Here is a 15514-nt window from a genome sequence, read left to right as displayed (position 1 = left end):
TCAAACTGAAAGAGATTTCCTGCCTCTGCTTCCTGGATGCTGGGATTAAAGGCGTGAACCACCATGCTCTGTTCTAAAGTTTCATACCCTTTTTTCTTTCTGTTCCTTTTTTTTTTTTTTTTTTGAGACTTGCCGTCTCGGTGTAGTCCTGGCTGTCCTGGAACTAGCTGTATAGACCAGGCTGGCCTGGACCTCACAGAGATCTTCCTGTCTCTGCCTCTTTGGTGTTAGGATTAAAGGGATTCTCCACCATACCCAATTTACAGAATTAAAACAAAAAAACAATAAAAAAAACCAATCGATTATTGTTACACTGAGAAACCCTGTCTCAAAAAAACAAACAAAAACTGATTATTGTTTCTACTTTATGTGTGATGTTTCATCTGCATATATGTATGTGAACCAAGTGTTTGCTTGGTACCTGCAGAAGTAGATCCCCTGCAGATGGTTGAGCTGCCATGTGGGTGCTGGGAACTGAACCTGGGTCAGCAACATGTGCTCTTGATTGCTCAGCCTTCTTTCCAGCCCCCTACTCTCCATTATTTAAAGTTTGTACATTAGTACTCATACTGAGATTTTTTTTCTTAATGTGATATTCATTTAATAAAATTGATGTCAGTTAAATAAAAAGATGTTTATGTGTGTTACCATGCCGAACCCTTATATATGTTACTTTAAAAAAATCACCTGTAAGCAAATCAGTTCCAGTAATATTTATTTAAGCCTCCAATTCAAACTTTTTTTTTTTCATTTTTACTTCTGGTCTGATATGTCTAAAAAAAGTTGAATATTTCTGCTAGGCATAGTGGCACACGCCTTTAATCCCAACATTTGTGAGACAGCAGCATGAGAATCTCTGAGTTGAAGTCAGCCTCATCTATATAGTGACTTCTAAGACAGCCAGGGCCTCATCTCAAAATTAATCAAAAAAACAAGGAGAGCGGGGTGGTGGTGGCGGCGCACGCCTTTAATCCCAGCACTTGGGAGGCAGAGGCAGGTGGATCTCTGTGAGTTTGAGGCCAGCCTGGTCTACAGAGCTAGTTCCAGCAGGACAGGCTCTAAAACTACAGCAAAATCCTGTCTTGAAAAACCAAAAAAAAAAAAAAACCCAAAAAACCATCACCACCAACGACAAAAAAAAAACCAAGGAGAAAAACTTGGATATTTTAAACTTTGTCTAGGATCCAGTCTTTTTTCCTCATTTTAGCTTTTAGTTCTCATTTGTTTTTATTTCAGTGACTGTCATACAGTGAGTGCACTTTGTTGTGTTTTGTTCATTTACTCTTTGAGGGGCCTGCTACCCACCTCGCAAATAATCACAGGAAGCCTTATTCTTTTGTATGAATCCTTAGCTTGGCTTGTTTCTAGTCAGTTTTTCTTGACTTAAATTTTCCCAGCTACCTTCTGTCTCTGGGCTTTTTCGTTTGTCTGTTTCTGTTTATACCTTACTCCGTGACTTATTGTGCAGCTGGGTGGCTGGTCTCTGATGTCCTCCTTTTCTTGTTCCTGATCTTCTCTTCCCAGATTTGTCCTTCTATTTATTCTGTCTGCCAACCTCGCCTGTCCTTCCTTCTGCCTCATTATTGGCCGTTCAACTCTTTATTAGAACAATCAGGTGTTTTAGACAGACAAAGTAACACAGCTTCACAGCAGAATTAAACAAATGTAACATCTTTGCATCGTTAAACAAATGTTCCAGAGCACAAATAGATGTGACACTCTTTAATATTCTACAACAGCACTGTTCTTTATTTTCACTGAGACTGTTGATCACAGTTTTGTAATTTTTTTTTTTCAAATAGGATCTTGTTATTAACTCAGGCTGTTCTCACATTCCCACATTCAAGAAGCCCTACCACTAGGGTTTGAACCTGAGTTGGCTAGGCAGGCATTCTACCATTGAGCTGCATCCTCATTCCCTCTTTTCTTTTTGGAGTTGGGGTTTTACTCTGTTGCCCTTGCTGGCCTCCAACTCCTTATCTCAGTTGATCCTTCTGTCTCAATTCCCTGTGTTTTTCAGAACTATGGAATTGTAGACATGTCCATTGTATTTGGCGCCCTTTCGTTGATTTATTTTATATTATTTGTGGCTTTTTGACTTAAGATCTCCTGGAGCTCAGCATGTTTTGAACTCCTGATGCTATCTTGGCTCCAGAGTATTGGGCCTATGGGTCTACACCACCAGCTGACTTTATGAAGTATTTATGAATTATGTACTGTCCATCTTAACTGCTACTATCGCATCATCATCTGTACCATATGTACAGAACAGCTTCTCGGTGCTTTGCTGATACCTCTCCTCAGTTGCTCCCTGCATTCCATTGTTGGTACTGTGTCCAGAAAATATGTATCAGTCCACATTTGATAAAATCTGTGTTTTTTTTTAAAGATTTATTTATTTATTATGTATGTAACATTCTGCTTGCATGTATGCCCACATGCCAGAGGAGGGCGCCAGATCTCACTACAGATGGTTGTGAGCCACCATATGGTTGCTGGGAATTGAACTCAGGACCTCTGGAAGAGCCGCCAGTGCTCTTAACCTCTCCAGCCCCTGATCACATCTGTTTTTACTAGTTGCTTTTGTGATAAATACTTTTTTTTGAGACAGGGTTTCTCTGTGTTGCTGTGGCTATCCTGGAACTTTCTCTGTAAATCAAGCTAACCTTGAACTCAGAGATCTGCTTGCCTCTGCCCCCTGAGTGCTGGGATTAAAGCCTTGGCTTGGCCTATTGAAATTTCCATTTTCTCATCTTTATCCTCTTCTCTGGTTTCTTTAAGCCTCAGCTTACATGATTTTTCTTTTGTTTTCCATACTTTTAGACCCTCAGACCTTTGTATTTGTTATTTGTTGTGCTTCAAACTTCTCGTCTTCATCTTGTTTGTTCCTATTTATACTACACGCACCAACTCAAGCTTGGTTTTTCAGTAAAAGCCTTCTCTGACCTTGTAATCTATGAAAGGTTACTTTATTGGTTAGAATACTTGGTTAATATTTTTATTTGCCACTAGACTACAATGTAGAAGGAGCTGCAGGTAGGCCTGCTTTTCGTCCCTCCCAGCTCCCGCATGGCTAGCTTAGCCCTGGAAATAATAACATGGAAACTGTATTCATTTAAACACTGCCTGGCCCATTAGTTCTAGCCTCTTATTGACTAATTCTCACATCTTGATTAACCCATTTCTAATAATCTGTGTAGCACTACTATGTGGTGTCTTACTGGGAAAGATTCTAGCCTACATCTGTCTCGGGTCAAAGAATCATGGTGTCTGACTGACTCTGCTTTCTTTCTCCCAGCATTCTGTTCGGTCTACTCCACCTATCTAATTTCTGCCCTATCAAAAAGCCAAGGCAGTTTCTTTATTAACCAATGAAAGTAACACATAGACAGATGACCCTCCTACATTACTGCAAACTAGTTAAGATAATTTCTCAAGGCCTAGCAAAGTTGTTGGTTAAAGGAATTCTTTTAACATTCAGATTCTAAGTACTTCATGTGAAATAAGCTCTGGAGACCTGATGGAGTTCACTTAAAGCTCTTATCTTTTATGTTCTTGGTAGAAGATGGCTGCTGGGTCCTAGCAAGCTAAGAGCTTCCTATGCATATACTGTGATGTCAGCACTTGGATTGTAACACAATGGCAAGATAGCAAGTTCCAGGCTGCTGCTGGCCTGGGCTGTGAAGTGAAACTATAAGTAGGAGGAAGTGGGGGAAAGGACTTGAGCCTATTTGGTGCTAATTGCATTTCAATTATGCCCCAGACCTTCTGAAGGAGCACTTGGGGATACACGAGGTTAATGGATTTTAGCTCTTCACAAGGGGCAATGCCTGCTGAAATCATGTTCTTTCTAATTAGGGTTTTATATAAATTCTTCCCCCAGACTCCAACAGTTTGCTCTAATTCTGTAACTATGCTTTCCATTTTTATTTATCATTATAAAGATTATTACCCACTTAAAATGTCATTTGGTTTTCTAGGGATATCATAATATCAGGATGCAAGTTTCTTTGTCTTGAGGATTGGATTGAAGAACAATTTTAAGAGGTTAAGGGGATAGGTCTTTTTTTTTTTTTTTTTTTTTTTTTTTTTGGTTTTTCGAGACAGGGTTTCTCTGTGGTTTTGGAGCCTGTCCTGGAACTAGCTCTTGTAGACCAGGCTGGCCTCGAACTCACAGAGATCCGCCTGCCTCTGCCTCCCAAGTGCTGGGATTAAAGGCGTGCGCCACCACCGCCCGGCTTGGGGATAGGTCTTTTACTTGCACTTTTTTCTCCCATTGAGACAAAATTAAAAGGAAGGTCCCTTTTTTTCTTGAGAGATGAGAACATTCTGAATGACTCTAGCTCTCCATAATGCCCAGGCCTAAGCAAGTGACTCTTGAGGAACTGGATGTCTTCTTCCCTCTTTCTACTCCCAAATCCCCAAGGAGGACAGCATCAGGGCCAGGAGACAATAACTGGCTGCAGAGAGGTTAAAAGTTGCAGCCATTAATTTGGTCTCTGTTCCCAGCCTGTTTAGAATAGGTCATGAGGAAGTGATGGGGTAAGCGTGCTTCTGGGCTAGAAGCAGTTCCAGATCCTGCAGAGAGCTACTGTGGAATCAGTTCGTGGTCAGGGGAAAGCAGCCCTAGAATGGCTGATTCAGGCTGTAGCCATCAAGAGAAACCCTAGATTTCCTCCCCTTGAATATACTCAGTGTGATCTAATTGGTCAGGATTTGTCAGTGGTTGTAAAGGCAGCATTTGAGGAGGAAAGTAGACCAGTCCAGGTTAGGGACTCTACGTGTAAATTTAGGACCAAATACCTGGTTGTTGAAGCTGATTTTTCCCCCCCTTCCCTGAAGCATTGCTTCTTATTACGTCTTTTGAACCTGTGCTAGGACTAGTCAACTGGTGATATTCTATACAACTACAGGGAGTCAGACCATTTGATGCCATGAAGTTAGACACACACACACTTCTGCTTTTCAGGAATGAATTATGTGTTTATCTGCATATTTTCTTTGTTTTCCTTTCTTTGAGACAGGGTCTCAAACTCACAGTTTTCTTGCCTCTGCCTCCTATGTGTGACACTGTGTCCAACTTATATTGATTTGTTTTAAGATACTGCTGTGGTGTTTTAACAAATAGCATTACATTGAGAAAATTGAGTTTCATGTGGGACATAAAAACTCTTATAAGCAAATTAAATTTTATTCCAGTATTATGGCCACCAGGTTACTAAGCTGTCTTTTCCTGGGCCTCCAGTTGTCCACACTTCATTTATATACAGCATAGAGTAGGGCAGGAAGGTTTCTGTCCTCTGGGAAGTTTGTACTTAGGAGAGAAGTGAAATGAGGAGCAAGCCCAGTAGCCACAGAAGGGTTTTTATTGTTCTTACCTTTCCCTCTCATATGTGGGATGTGCTTGGGTTTTTATTTCCTAGGTACTGGAGCATCCTGCATCTATCCCTTACTTGGAGCAACCTTAAATGGCTGGTATTTTCTGGCAACAGAAGTAGATGATATGTGCTTCAATTATGCCAAGAAAAACGTGGAACAGAATAACCTCTCTGATCTTATTAAAGGTTGGTTCTTCTGAATAAATAGCCCCTCATGCTTTGTTTATTAAAACTTCTATAATTTAAAATGTCTTATTATTACCTTCTGTGGGGTTTTTGTTTGTTTTGAGACAGGGTCTCTCTGTAGCTCTTGCTGCTCTGGAACTCACTTTGTAGACCAGGTTGAACTTGAACTCACAGAGATCCTCATGCCTCTCCTTTTTTTCTCTTTATTATTATTATTTTACTTTATGTTCTTAAGTGGTTTTGATTTTTTTTTGTTGTTGTTGTTGTTGTTTTTTTGTTTTTCGAGACAGGGTTTCTCTGTGGCTTTGGAGCCTGTCCTGGAACTAGCTCTTGTAGACCAGACTGGTCTCGAACTCACAGAGATCTGCCTGCCTCTGCCTCTTGAGTGCTGGGATTAAAGGCATGCGCCACCACTGCCCGGCTTGATATGTATCTTAATGTACTTTTTGGTGGGGTGTTTTTTGAGACAGAGTTTCTCTATAGCTATGGTTGTTCTGGAACTTGCTCTGTAGATCAGGCTGGATTTGAACTTGCAGAAATCCACCTGCTCTGATTCCTGAATGCTGGCACTAAAGGTGTATGCCACTACCTCCTGGCTAATATACTTTATTTTGTAGAACTGCAAGATTAAATGCACATCCCCTGCCCTCATATGTAATCAACTTCTTCCATTATTGATTTCTAGTACCGGAGTGGGTTGATTGGTTATAGTCAGTGTACTTTTATTTAACACATTATTATCTTCTAACGTTTATAGTTTAGGACTAGCAAAATGCCTCAGTAGGTAAAAGTGCTTGTTTGCTTTGCACTTCTGGTGGCCCAAGTTTGATCTTGAAATCCATGGTGCAAAGAGAACTGTCTTCTGAAAGTTGTCATCTGGTTGTTGGTATTCTCGTGTACACACAGACACGCACGCACACACAGCGAGGGGAGGGCATAAGATGTCTCAGCTGCTAAGGTGGTAGTTGCCAAACGGACAACCTGAGTTTAGTCCCATGACCCCAGAACCCACGATGGAGAGAATTGACCAACTTCTACAAGTTATGATTTCCACATGTGCACACACATAAATGTGGGTTTGTTTTGTTTTAAAAAAAAAAACGAATGTAAAACCCTAAGTTTATAGTTTAAAACATTTATTTTTCCTGAGACTTACGGGTCTCCTGGGTGATGGACAAGCACTGAATCCTTGAGCTATATTCCTAGCCTTTACAATTTTTTATTTTATTATTTTATGTGTATAGGTGTTTATGTCTGTGTACCACTTTCTGTGCCTGTGCCCACAGAGGCCAGTAGATCTCCTAAAAGTGGAGTTACAGCTGATTGTAAGCTGCTATATGGCTGCTGAGAACTGAACTGAGATCCTCTGTCAGAGTAACCAGTGCTTTTAACCACCGAGCCATCTCTCCTGCCCTATCTATATATCTTTTATGGTGAGGTGTTTGTTAAGGTCTTTGACCTGTTTTTCATTGAATTTTGTTTTGTTTTGTTTTGGTGTTTTGAGACAGAATTTCTCTGTCGCTTTGGAGTCTGTCGTAGAACTAGCTTCCTGAGTGCTGAGATTAAAAGCGTGCACCACCACACCTGGCTTTAGTGTAGTTTTAGTTTAAAATTATATATTAACTTTTTTTTCTTTCTTTCTGAGACAGGGTCTTACTGTTGTAGCTCTGGTTCTTCTGGAACTCACGCTGTAGACCAGGCTGGCCTGGAACTCACAGAGATCCACCTGCCTCTGCCTTCCTAGTGCTGGGATTAAAGGCTTATGCCACTATAGCTGGCATATGTTCTTTGAAAATGTTTTCCTGCAGCCTGTGGCTTTTAATTCTCTTGGCAAAGTCTTTTCCAGGGCAAAATGTTTAATGTGAAATTCAGTGCTTCCTTTTACTTCATGCTCCATGCCTTGGTGTCTTATCTATGAAGACTTCCTGGCCAAAGTTGTGTTTTCCTATATGATTTTCTAGGAGTTTTATTATGAGTCTGTGATGTGTTTTGAGTTAATTGGGGTAGGTGGATAAAAAAGCATTCTGAGGATTGAACCCAGGACTTTATAAATGCTAGGCAAGTACTTTGCCACTGAACTGTATCCTCAGGCTCACCTTTCAGGTTTTTCAAACTTTTTTTTAATGTGGCTTTTCTCTATAATCTATACCATGTAGTGTAGATTGGCCTGAGACTTGGATCTTTCTTTCTGAATAAATCAACTGATTCTACCTAGATAGAGGTCATGAGTAGATAAGGAAGTCTTCTCCTGCTGGTCTTGGGCAGCTTTTGCTTCCATCCTGTGTTTAGCAATAGTGCAGGCTATAGATGAAAACCTGTGTTCCTCAGCTGGCTCTTTTGAGTTCTTAACCGATCCTCAGCAGCCAGTGTGGCAACTCATAGCCTACAAGACTTGACAGTTTCCTGAAATTCTTCCAGACCAGGGTTTGCGCTTGTTTTCTCTGTCTTTTTTTTTTCTTCTTGAGACAGAGTTTCTTTGTATTGCTTTAGAGCCCATCCTGGAACTCACTCTTTAGACCAAACTGGCCTAGAACGCACAGAGATCCATCTGTCTGCCTCCCGAGTGCTGGGATTAAAGGCATCTCTCTCTCTCTGATTTTTTTCTTTTGTTTTGTTTTTGTTATTGTATTTGTGTCCTGGAGACCTTAGTGTGCTAGCAGAGGATTCTAGTTCAGTTTGCAGCACTAACATCGGTTGTAACTGCCAGTAATTCCTGTTCCAGAAAATTGGAAAAAAAAAAAAAAGAAGAAGAAAATTGGATGCCTTCTGGCTTCTGCAGGCAACTGGACTGGTACGATGTACATAAATTAATTCATGTGCACATACACAGGAAGAGAATAATAAATCTCTAACAGCACCAACAAAACCCAGGTGTGGTGGTGCACACTTTTAATCCCAGCACTTGGGAGGCAGAAGCAGGAGGAGCTCTGCGAGTTCATCCAGCCTGGTCTAGAGAGTGAGCTCTAGTGAGACCTTGTCTCTAATAGTAGGTAGTAGTAGTGGTAAGAACCACACAGTAAGATCTTGTCTCTGATAGTAGCAACAGCAAACAACAACAAATGCTGTTTGGGTTGCTGACTTAAATTTTAGAAAGTTGTTCAAATGAATTTTCACATGTGGTAAGAGTAGAATTTCCAAGAGTTTCTGAGAATCTTTGCCATTTTATGCTATGTATTTTCTGAAAAGTGGTACTTTCAGATTGATAATTATAACATCAAAATATTGATTACCTCTGAAAACATTGAAGATGTTATATGACCCACAGTTTTACATGTACGTTCAAGATTTTTACATAAAAATAAATAAGCATAGCATAGCCATTTCTACTGCAAATTTCCTTTGACTATCAATGAATGGAAAGTTAGATTTATGCCAAATAGTTACTTTATACTTTATGATTTACCAGAAAATGTTTGAGTTTTGTACCTGTGAGTTTTAGACAGGGACTTTTGTGTATGCTGGCCTTGAACTCTGTACCTGGGATGACCTGGCCTTCACCTTCCAGATGCTGGGATTATAGGTATCTATACCTACACGTAGTACAGAGGGGACTGATACTCGAGCTTTGTGTGTGCTGAGCAATCTTGCTGTGAACTGAGCTACACTTCACTACCACTTTAAACCATTTTTTTGTTTGTTTGTTTTTGTTTTTCGAGACAGGGTTTCTCTATGGCTTTGGAGCCTGTCCTGGAACTAGCTCTGTAGACCAGGCTGGTCTTGAACTCACAGAGATCCGCCTGCCTCTGCCTCCCGAGTGCTGAGATTAAAGGTGTGCGCCACCACCGCCCGGCTTAAACTTTTTTTTTTTTTTTTAGTCTCTTTGTATTCCAGTCTGGTCTTAAACTTACTGTGTACCTTCAGATATCCTGTAGTTTAGGGATGATAGACCTGGACAGTCATGCCCACTTACATATCTGTTTTAATGACCTGTAAACCCAGAATCACACAAATATTTCTCAGGTGCTGGGCAGTGGTGGCCCATGCCTATAATCCCAACACTTGGGAGGCAGAAGCAGGTGGATATCTGTGAGTTTGAAGCCAGCCTGGTCTATAGAGGGGATTCCAGGACAGCCAGGGCTGTTATCCAGAGAAACCCTGTCTAGACAAACCAACAAAGCAAAAAAAGAAATCTCAGGCAAAGGGGATCTTGTGCTGAAACTTTAAGAAGCTCTGGTCTAGATTTTGTCAAGGCTGGTGATAACACAGTGTAAGTCTCCTCTGCCTGCGGCTGTGCCTGCAGAGATGAGGCAACTACTAAATGACAGTTGTATAGTTTTCTTACTGCGTCTATGGGATTCAGGATGGCTGGTGCTGACTAAGTCCTTTTGTTCAGAGCAACTGGTTGTTTGCTGGAAAATGAACTTCAGGAGGAGTACTTACACTATAAATTTAAGGTGCCTGGTAGCATAGGATATCTTTAGCTACTTGGGAGACTGAGGTATGAGGATGTAAAACCTAAGGTTCACCTGGTCTACAAAGCAAGTTCAACACCAGTCTGTACACTTAGTAAGAATCTGCCACAAAATAAAAAATCTCAAAAAGGATTTAGTTCAGGGGCTGGAGAGATGGCTCAGTGGTTAAGAGCATTGCCTGCTCTTCCAAAGGTCCTGAGTTCAATTCCCAGCAACCACATGGTGGCTCACAACCATCTGTAATGAGGTCTGCTGCCCTCTTCTGGCCTGCAGACATACACACAGACAGAATATTGTATACATAATAAATAAAGAAAAAAAAAGGATTTAGTTCATTGGTGTTGCATTTGCCTCATATTTGTTGGTTCAACTGTAGTACTGCAAAAGCAGGTAGAAACGTCAAGGACTTGTTGGCACTAAGAAGAGTTCTGAGCCATGCTGTGACAGTTTGTCACACTTGCCCAGTGTACTAATGAAACAGTTCCCTTTCTATTCTCAGTCCTCTGAGGAGGGTTGCAGTGTGAGCGCTACCTAAACTTTAGAATCAGCTTGGTTATAGCCAAAATTTAAAAGTCTTTTCCGTTTGTTTGCCTTTTGTTTTAGTTTGTCCTTGCATTGCTTCACTTGTGTGTTAGGGAGGGCGGGGACACAGCTGAAACACGTGTAGATGTCGGAGTAGGAGTGGGTTCTCTCTTTCTGCCGTAGCGATGGGTGAGTCCCCCGGGTTGTATTTCCCTCTGAGGTGAACAAAGTTGTAATCTGCCTTTGTGGTGGTTTTATTGTGGATAGATAATGCTTTTGCTTTCTGGTGCTACATTCATTTAGTGCATTTTTATGCTGTTTCTTAGGGACTTTGCTATTTCAAATGATCCCAAACAGTGCTAAAGTGTCTTGTGTTTGTTTGTGCCATAGAGAAAATACAATTTGCTTAGACAAGTTATAGTGAGTCAGCAATATATATTTTTAAATATATAATATATATAAATATATATATAATAATAAATATATAAAGGAAGGTGCCCCTTCCTTTAATCCCAGCACTCGTGAGGCACAGTGGCAGGCAGATCTCTGTGAGTTTGAGGCCAGTCTGGTCTACAAGAGCTAGTTTTAGGACAGGCCCCCAAACTACAGAGAAACCCTGTCTCGAAAAACCAAAACAAACAAACAAACAAATAAATAAAATTGTGTATATATCGCTATTTAACCTGTATGTATGTCTCTGCACCACATGTGTGCCTAGTGCCCAGGAGACTAGAAGATGGAGTCAAAATATCCTGAAACTGGAGTTACAGACAATAGTGCATCAACATGTGGGTGCTGGGAATGGAACCTTAGTCCTGGGAAAGCAGCCAGTGCTCCTAACTGCCGAGCTGTCTTTCAAGTCACTCCCTCCCACCCCTGTCCCACACTCCTTTTTTGAGACAGGGTCTCACTAGGTAGCCCTAGCTGGCCTGGAAACTCTTTGTAGACCAGGCTAGTTTCAAACTCTAAGAGATCTGTTTTATCTGGCTCCTGAGTGTTAGGATTAAAGGCTTGTGCCCGTACACCACACCAGCAGTGTATATTAAATGAATTATCTAAGTCAAAACAGACTGAAGATGAGGTTATGTATTTCAGGCTTTCAGAAACTGAAGTAGCACTGTACTCTCCAAAGGCGTTTGTATTTGTATTACAAATACAAATAGATTAAAGTTACCATAAATAAAAAGTAATGGGCATTTCTTTATTTTTCTGATTTATTTGCTTATTTTGAATCCCAACTGCAGGCTCTCCTTCCTCCAAAAAATAGGTATTTGTGAAGTAGCTTAGTTTTTTGTGTGTGAGCAGGTACATGTGTGCATGTGTCTTTGGAAGCGTCCCAAAGTCTGCATAGGGTATTCTTCAACCACTTTCTACTTTATTATTTAAAAATTAAAAAAAAATACTTTATGTGTATGAGTATTGTCTCTGCTTATGTCTCTGTGTACCACATGTGTGCAGTGCCTTCGGTCTGCCTTTGTCTTTGTGTACTACATGTGTGCAGTGCCTTCGGTCTGCCTATGTCTCTGTGTACCACATGTGTGCAGTGCCTTCGGTCTGCCTATGTCTCTATGTACCACATGTGTGCAGTGCCTTCGGTCTGCCTATGTCTCTGTGTACCACCATATGTGTGCAGTGCCTTAAGAGGCCAGAAGGCCCCTGGGACTGGAGTTACTGGTGGTTGTTAGCTGCCTGTGGTGATTGGAATAGAAGACGTGTTCTCTGGAAGAACAGCTAATGTTCTTAACCATTAAGCCATCCATGCAGCTCCTTCACTGTGTTTTTTGAGACAGGGTCTTACACTGAACCTGGAGCTCAGTGATTCAGCTAGACTGCCTGGCCTGCAAGCCCCAGATATCCTCTATCTCTGTCACCCCATCGTTGAGGTTACAGGGTGTGCTGCCATGTCCAGCTTTTATGTGGGTGCTAAGGATCAAGTCCTTGTGTTTGTGTGGCGGGCATTTTACTGACCCAGCCAAATCCCAAGCACTGATATTTTTAAGGGGGAAGCACCAATCATTAACTGTACTTTTATTTTAAAAATATATAAGGTTAGTTGGGTTGTAGTGTTGCACTCTTTTAATACTTGGACTAGGGAGGCAGAGGTAAGTGGAAATCTGAGTTCGAGTCCGGTCTACATAGTGAGACTGTCTCAGAAAAAACAAAAATTAAAAAAAAAAAAGTAATACAGGCTGTTCTTGATTTCTCTATCCTGCTTCTGCTTCCCAGATGCTCAGATTATAGGCTTGGACAATGACTCCCTGCTAAATTATCTTAATTTTAGTATATAGATATTTGCTAGTACTAGGCCAGCTCTACCTTGTGATCATTCATTTACATTTTATGACCATTACATATTGACACAGTTTTAAATTTTTGGAAGATTTATTTTATGTGAATAAATGTTTTGCCTACATATAAGTCTGTGCACTACATGTAAGCTTGGTGCCTTCAGATGTCAGAAGAATGTGTTGGCTCTTTTGGAACTGGAGTTCCAGATGATTATGAAGCACCATGTGGGTGCAGGGAACTGAACATGGGTCCCAGAAGAGAAACAAGTATTCTTACCCACCCTCCAGCTCCTTATTAATTTTTAATTATAATTGATTTAGTTTTCAGCCAAATGAATATAAATTTATTACAGAAGAGTGAGAATTCTCAAGAATAGGGGGAGTTTTAGGGGAGAAACCTTTTGTTTTATTAAGCAGATTGTATTATGCATCTTCATAAAAGAAATAACACTTCCTAGTAGTGTTAACACATTGCTAAGGGGAGCATTGATATGGCTAATGCAGCAGATTGATTCTCCATTTCTGCCTCTTGCTGGGAGTGGTGGGAAGGAATTTATATGCACATGCTTGCCTTCATTTTCCTCCTCAGTTGTGTATTGTTTTGTGCACTTATTTTAAAACCTTGACAAAATAAATAGTAACTAACAGTCCCTGCTCTCTCCCTCAGTGGTAAAAGTGCCACAGAAGACACTCCTAATGGATGCGCTTAAAGAAGAGTCTGAGATAATCTATGATTTCTGCATGTGCAACCCTCCCTTTTTTGCTAACGAGTTGGAAGCCCAGGTAAAGCTCCTTTAAAGTCATCAATCACTTAGTAATTTTGCCTCATTTGCAGAGATACAAGCAAAAGGCAGTTTTTCTTTAGAGTTAGTATAATTTAGAATGTTGATTTTTAGTATAATTTAGAATTTTGATTGTTTTAAAGTGAACCCAGTACAGGTGGACTTCACAGTTAAAATATTTAATTTATGTAATGGAAAAGACCAGTTACTCGTGCTTCAGGAACAGTTTGATTGAGGAGTTCATAATAATAAAAAGCTGAGGCTCTTTATTTCTTCTTTCCCCTTGACTCTGGCCTGGCTCTCTGCTGTCTTTTCTTAGGCTTGTTTGGTTGTAGTTAAGCAGTACTTAGTGGGAGAGGGTGAAAAGAGAGCTCTTTCTTCCCTACACTCTGAATTTAAAAGCAGTTTTAAAATGTAAATGTATTATGTATTCTATGTGTATGACTGTTTTGCCTTCGTGAATGTTGGTGCACCACATTTGTGCCTAGTACCTTCAGAGGCCAGCCCCTGGGTCATATGGTTGTGAGCCATCATGTGTGTACTGGGATTAGAACTCAGTCCTCTGGAACAACATTCAGTGTTCTTAACCACTGAGCCATTTTTTCAACCTCCATACTTTGAACTTTTAAAATTGAACCAAGGTAGGTCCCATTTTCTGCTGGACTGAGCTTATCAACCTAGGAACAAAAAATTACTGCTTTTTGTCATTTGGTAGTAAATAGATGGCTAAATAGTGAAACAAATGTATTAACTTTTAGATATTGAACAATATTGGATAAAATGAACTGGTATGTGGAGGCCTGTAGTCCTAGTACATGGGAGACTGAGGCAGGAGGATTGCAAGTCCCAGACTAGTCTGAATTTAGAATAAGTTTAAACCTGTTTAAAGCACCGTAGTGAGACCCTACCTATCTCAGAATTTCAAAAAGAGGGCTAGAAATATATCTCAGTGGTAGAGTGTTGGCATGGTATGTGAAAGGCCATAGCTTCAAACCTTAGCGCTGTAACAGCTAAAACATACTGTATTGAAAAATTCAGCCAGGCAGTGGTGGTTGCACGCCTTTAATCTCAGCTTTCTAGAGGCACATACAGGTGGATTTCTAGGTTCAAAGTCAACCTGGTCTACAGAGTGAGTTCCAGGACAACCAGAACTACACAGAGAAACCCTGTCTCATGAAAGCAAAAACAAATAAACAATTTTTTTTATATATAGGGCCTGGAGAGATGGCTCAGCAGTTAAAGAGCACTTACTGTTCTTACAGAGGACCTTGGTTTAGTTTCCAGCACCTACATGCAGCTCATAACCTATCTGTAACTTCATTTCCAGGGAATCTGACCCTGCCTTCTGGGCTCCTTGGGGACCAGTAGTATACATACATGCATGCAAACAAACATTCATACCATAAACTGTTAAAAATTACTATTTATTATTATTATTGTTGTTATTATTATTATTATTTTAGACAAGGTCTCACTATGTAGGCTGGCCTGGAACTCATAGAAGCTTCTTCCTCTCAAGTGCTGGGATTAAAGGTGTGCACTATCATGCTCAACTAAAAAATTAAATCTTCAAAAAGATTTTTTTTGACAAAGTGGGGGAATTGAGGTAGAAGTTTATTAGAAATAATAATATTCCTGATTAGAAAATAAAGTGGAGTGCATTTAAAATAATTAAAAATTTAACTTTTTTGTAAGTTTGTGAAGAAAAGTAACCATACACTGCAATAAAATTTATTAAAAGTGTTGTTTCTCTACATCCAAAGAATATAGATAGGGGCTTAGGAAGACTTGATGGCACAGTACTAAGAGCAGCTGATGCTCTTACTGCTCAGCATTTTTCCAGCCCCCTAAATACCTTCTTATTTTACTGTCTCTTTAAATTTGAGATGGTGGTTAATAAGTTGCCTCTCTCTGGTATTCAGTTTTCTACATTGACAACTGCTCAT

General features: G+C 40.3%; 1 protein-coding gene across 1 annotated transcript in view; it reads left to right on the top strand.

Annotated features, from left to right (window-relative positions):
* Positions 1-15514, top strand: part of Mettl16 (methyltransferase 16, RNA N6-adenosine) — a 52754-nt gene that overhangs the window by 13594 nt on the left and 23646 nt on the right. Inside the window, exons 4-5 of the mRNA XM_075991680.1 lie at positions 5424-5564; positions 13454-13569. Of these exons, the coding sequence (XP_075847795.1) occupies positions 5424-5564; positions 13454-13569 (257 nt within the window). The remainder of the gene's footprint in view (positions 1-5423; positions 5565-13453; positions 13570-15514) is intronic.

The sequence above is a fragment of the Microtus pennsylvanicus genome, chromosome 11 (genome assembly GCF_037038515.1).
Source record: "Microtus pennsylvanicus isolate mMicPen1 chromosome 11, mMicPen1.hap1, whole genome shotgun sequence".
In the NCBI taxonomy this organism is placed as follows: Eukaryota; Metazoa; Chordata; class Mammalia; order Rodentia; family Cricetidae; genus Microtus; species Microtus pennsylvanicus.
The sequence above is the reverse complement of the archived record's forward strand: the minus strand, read 5'-3'. Positions and strand labels throughout refer to the sequence as shown.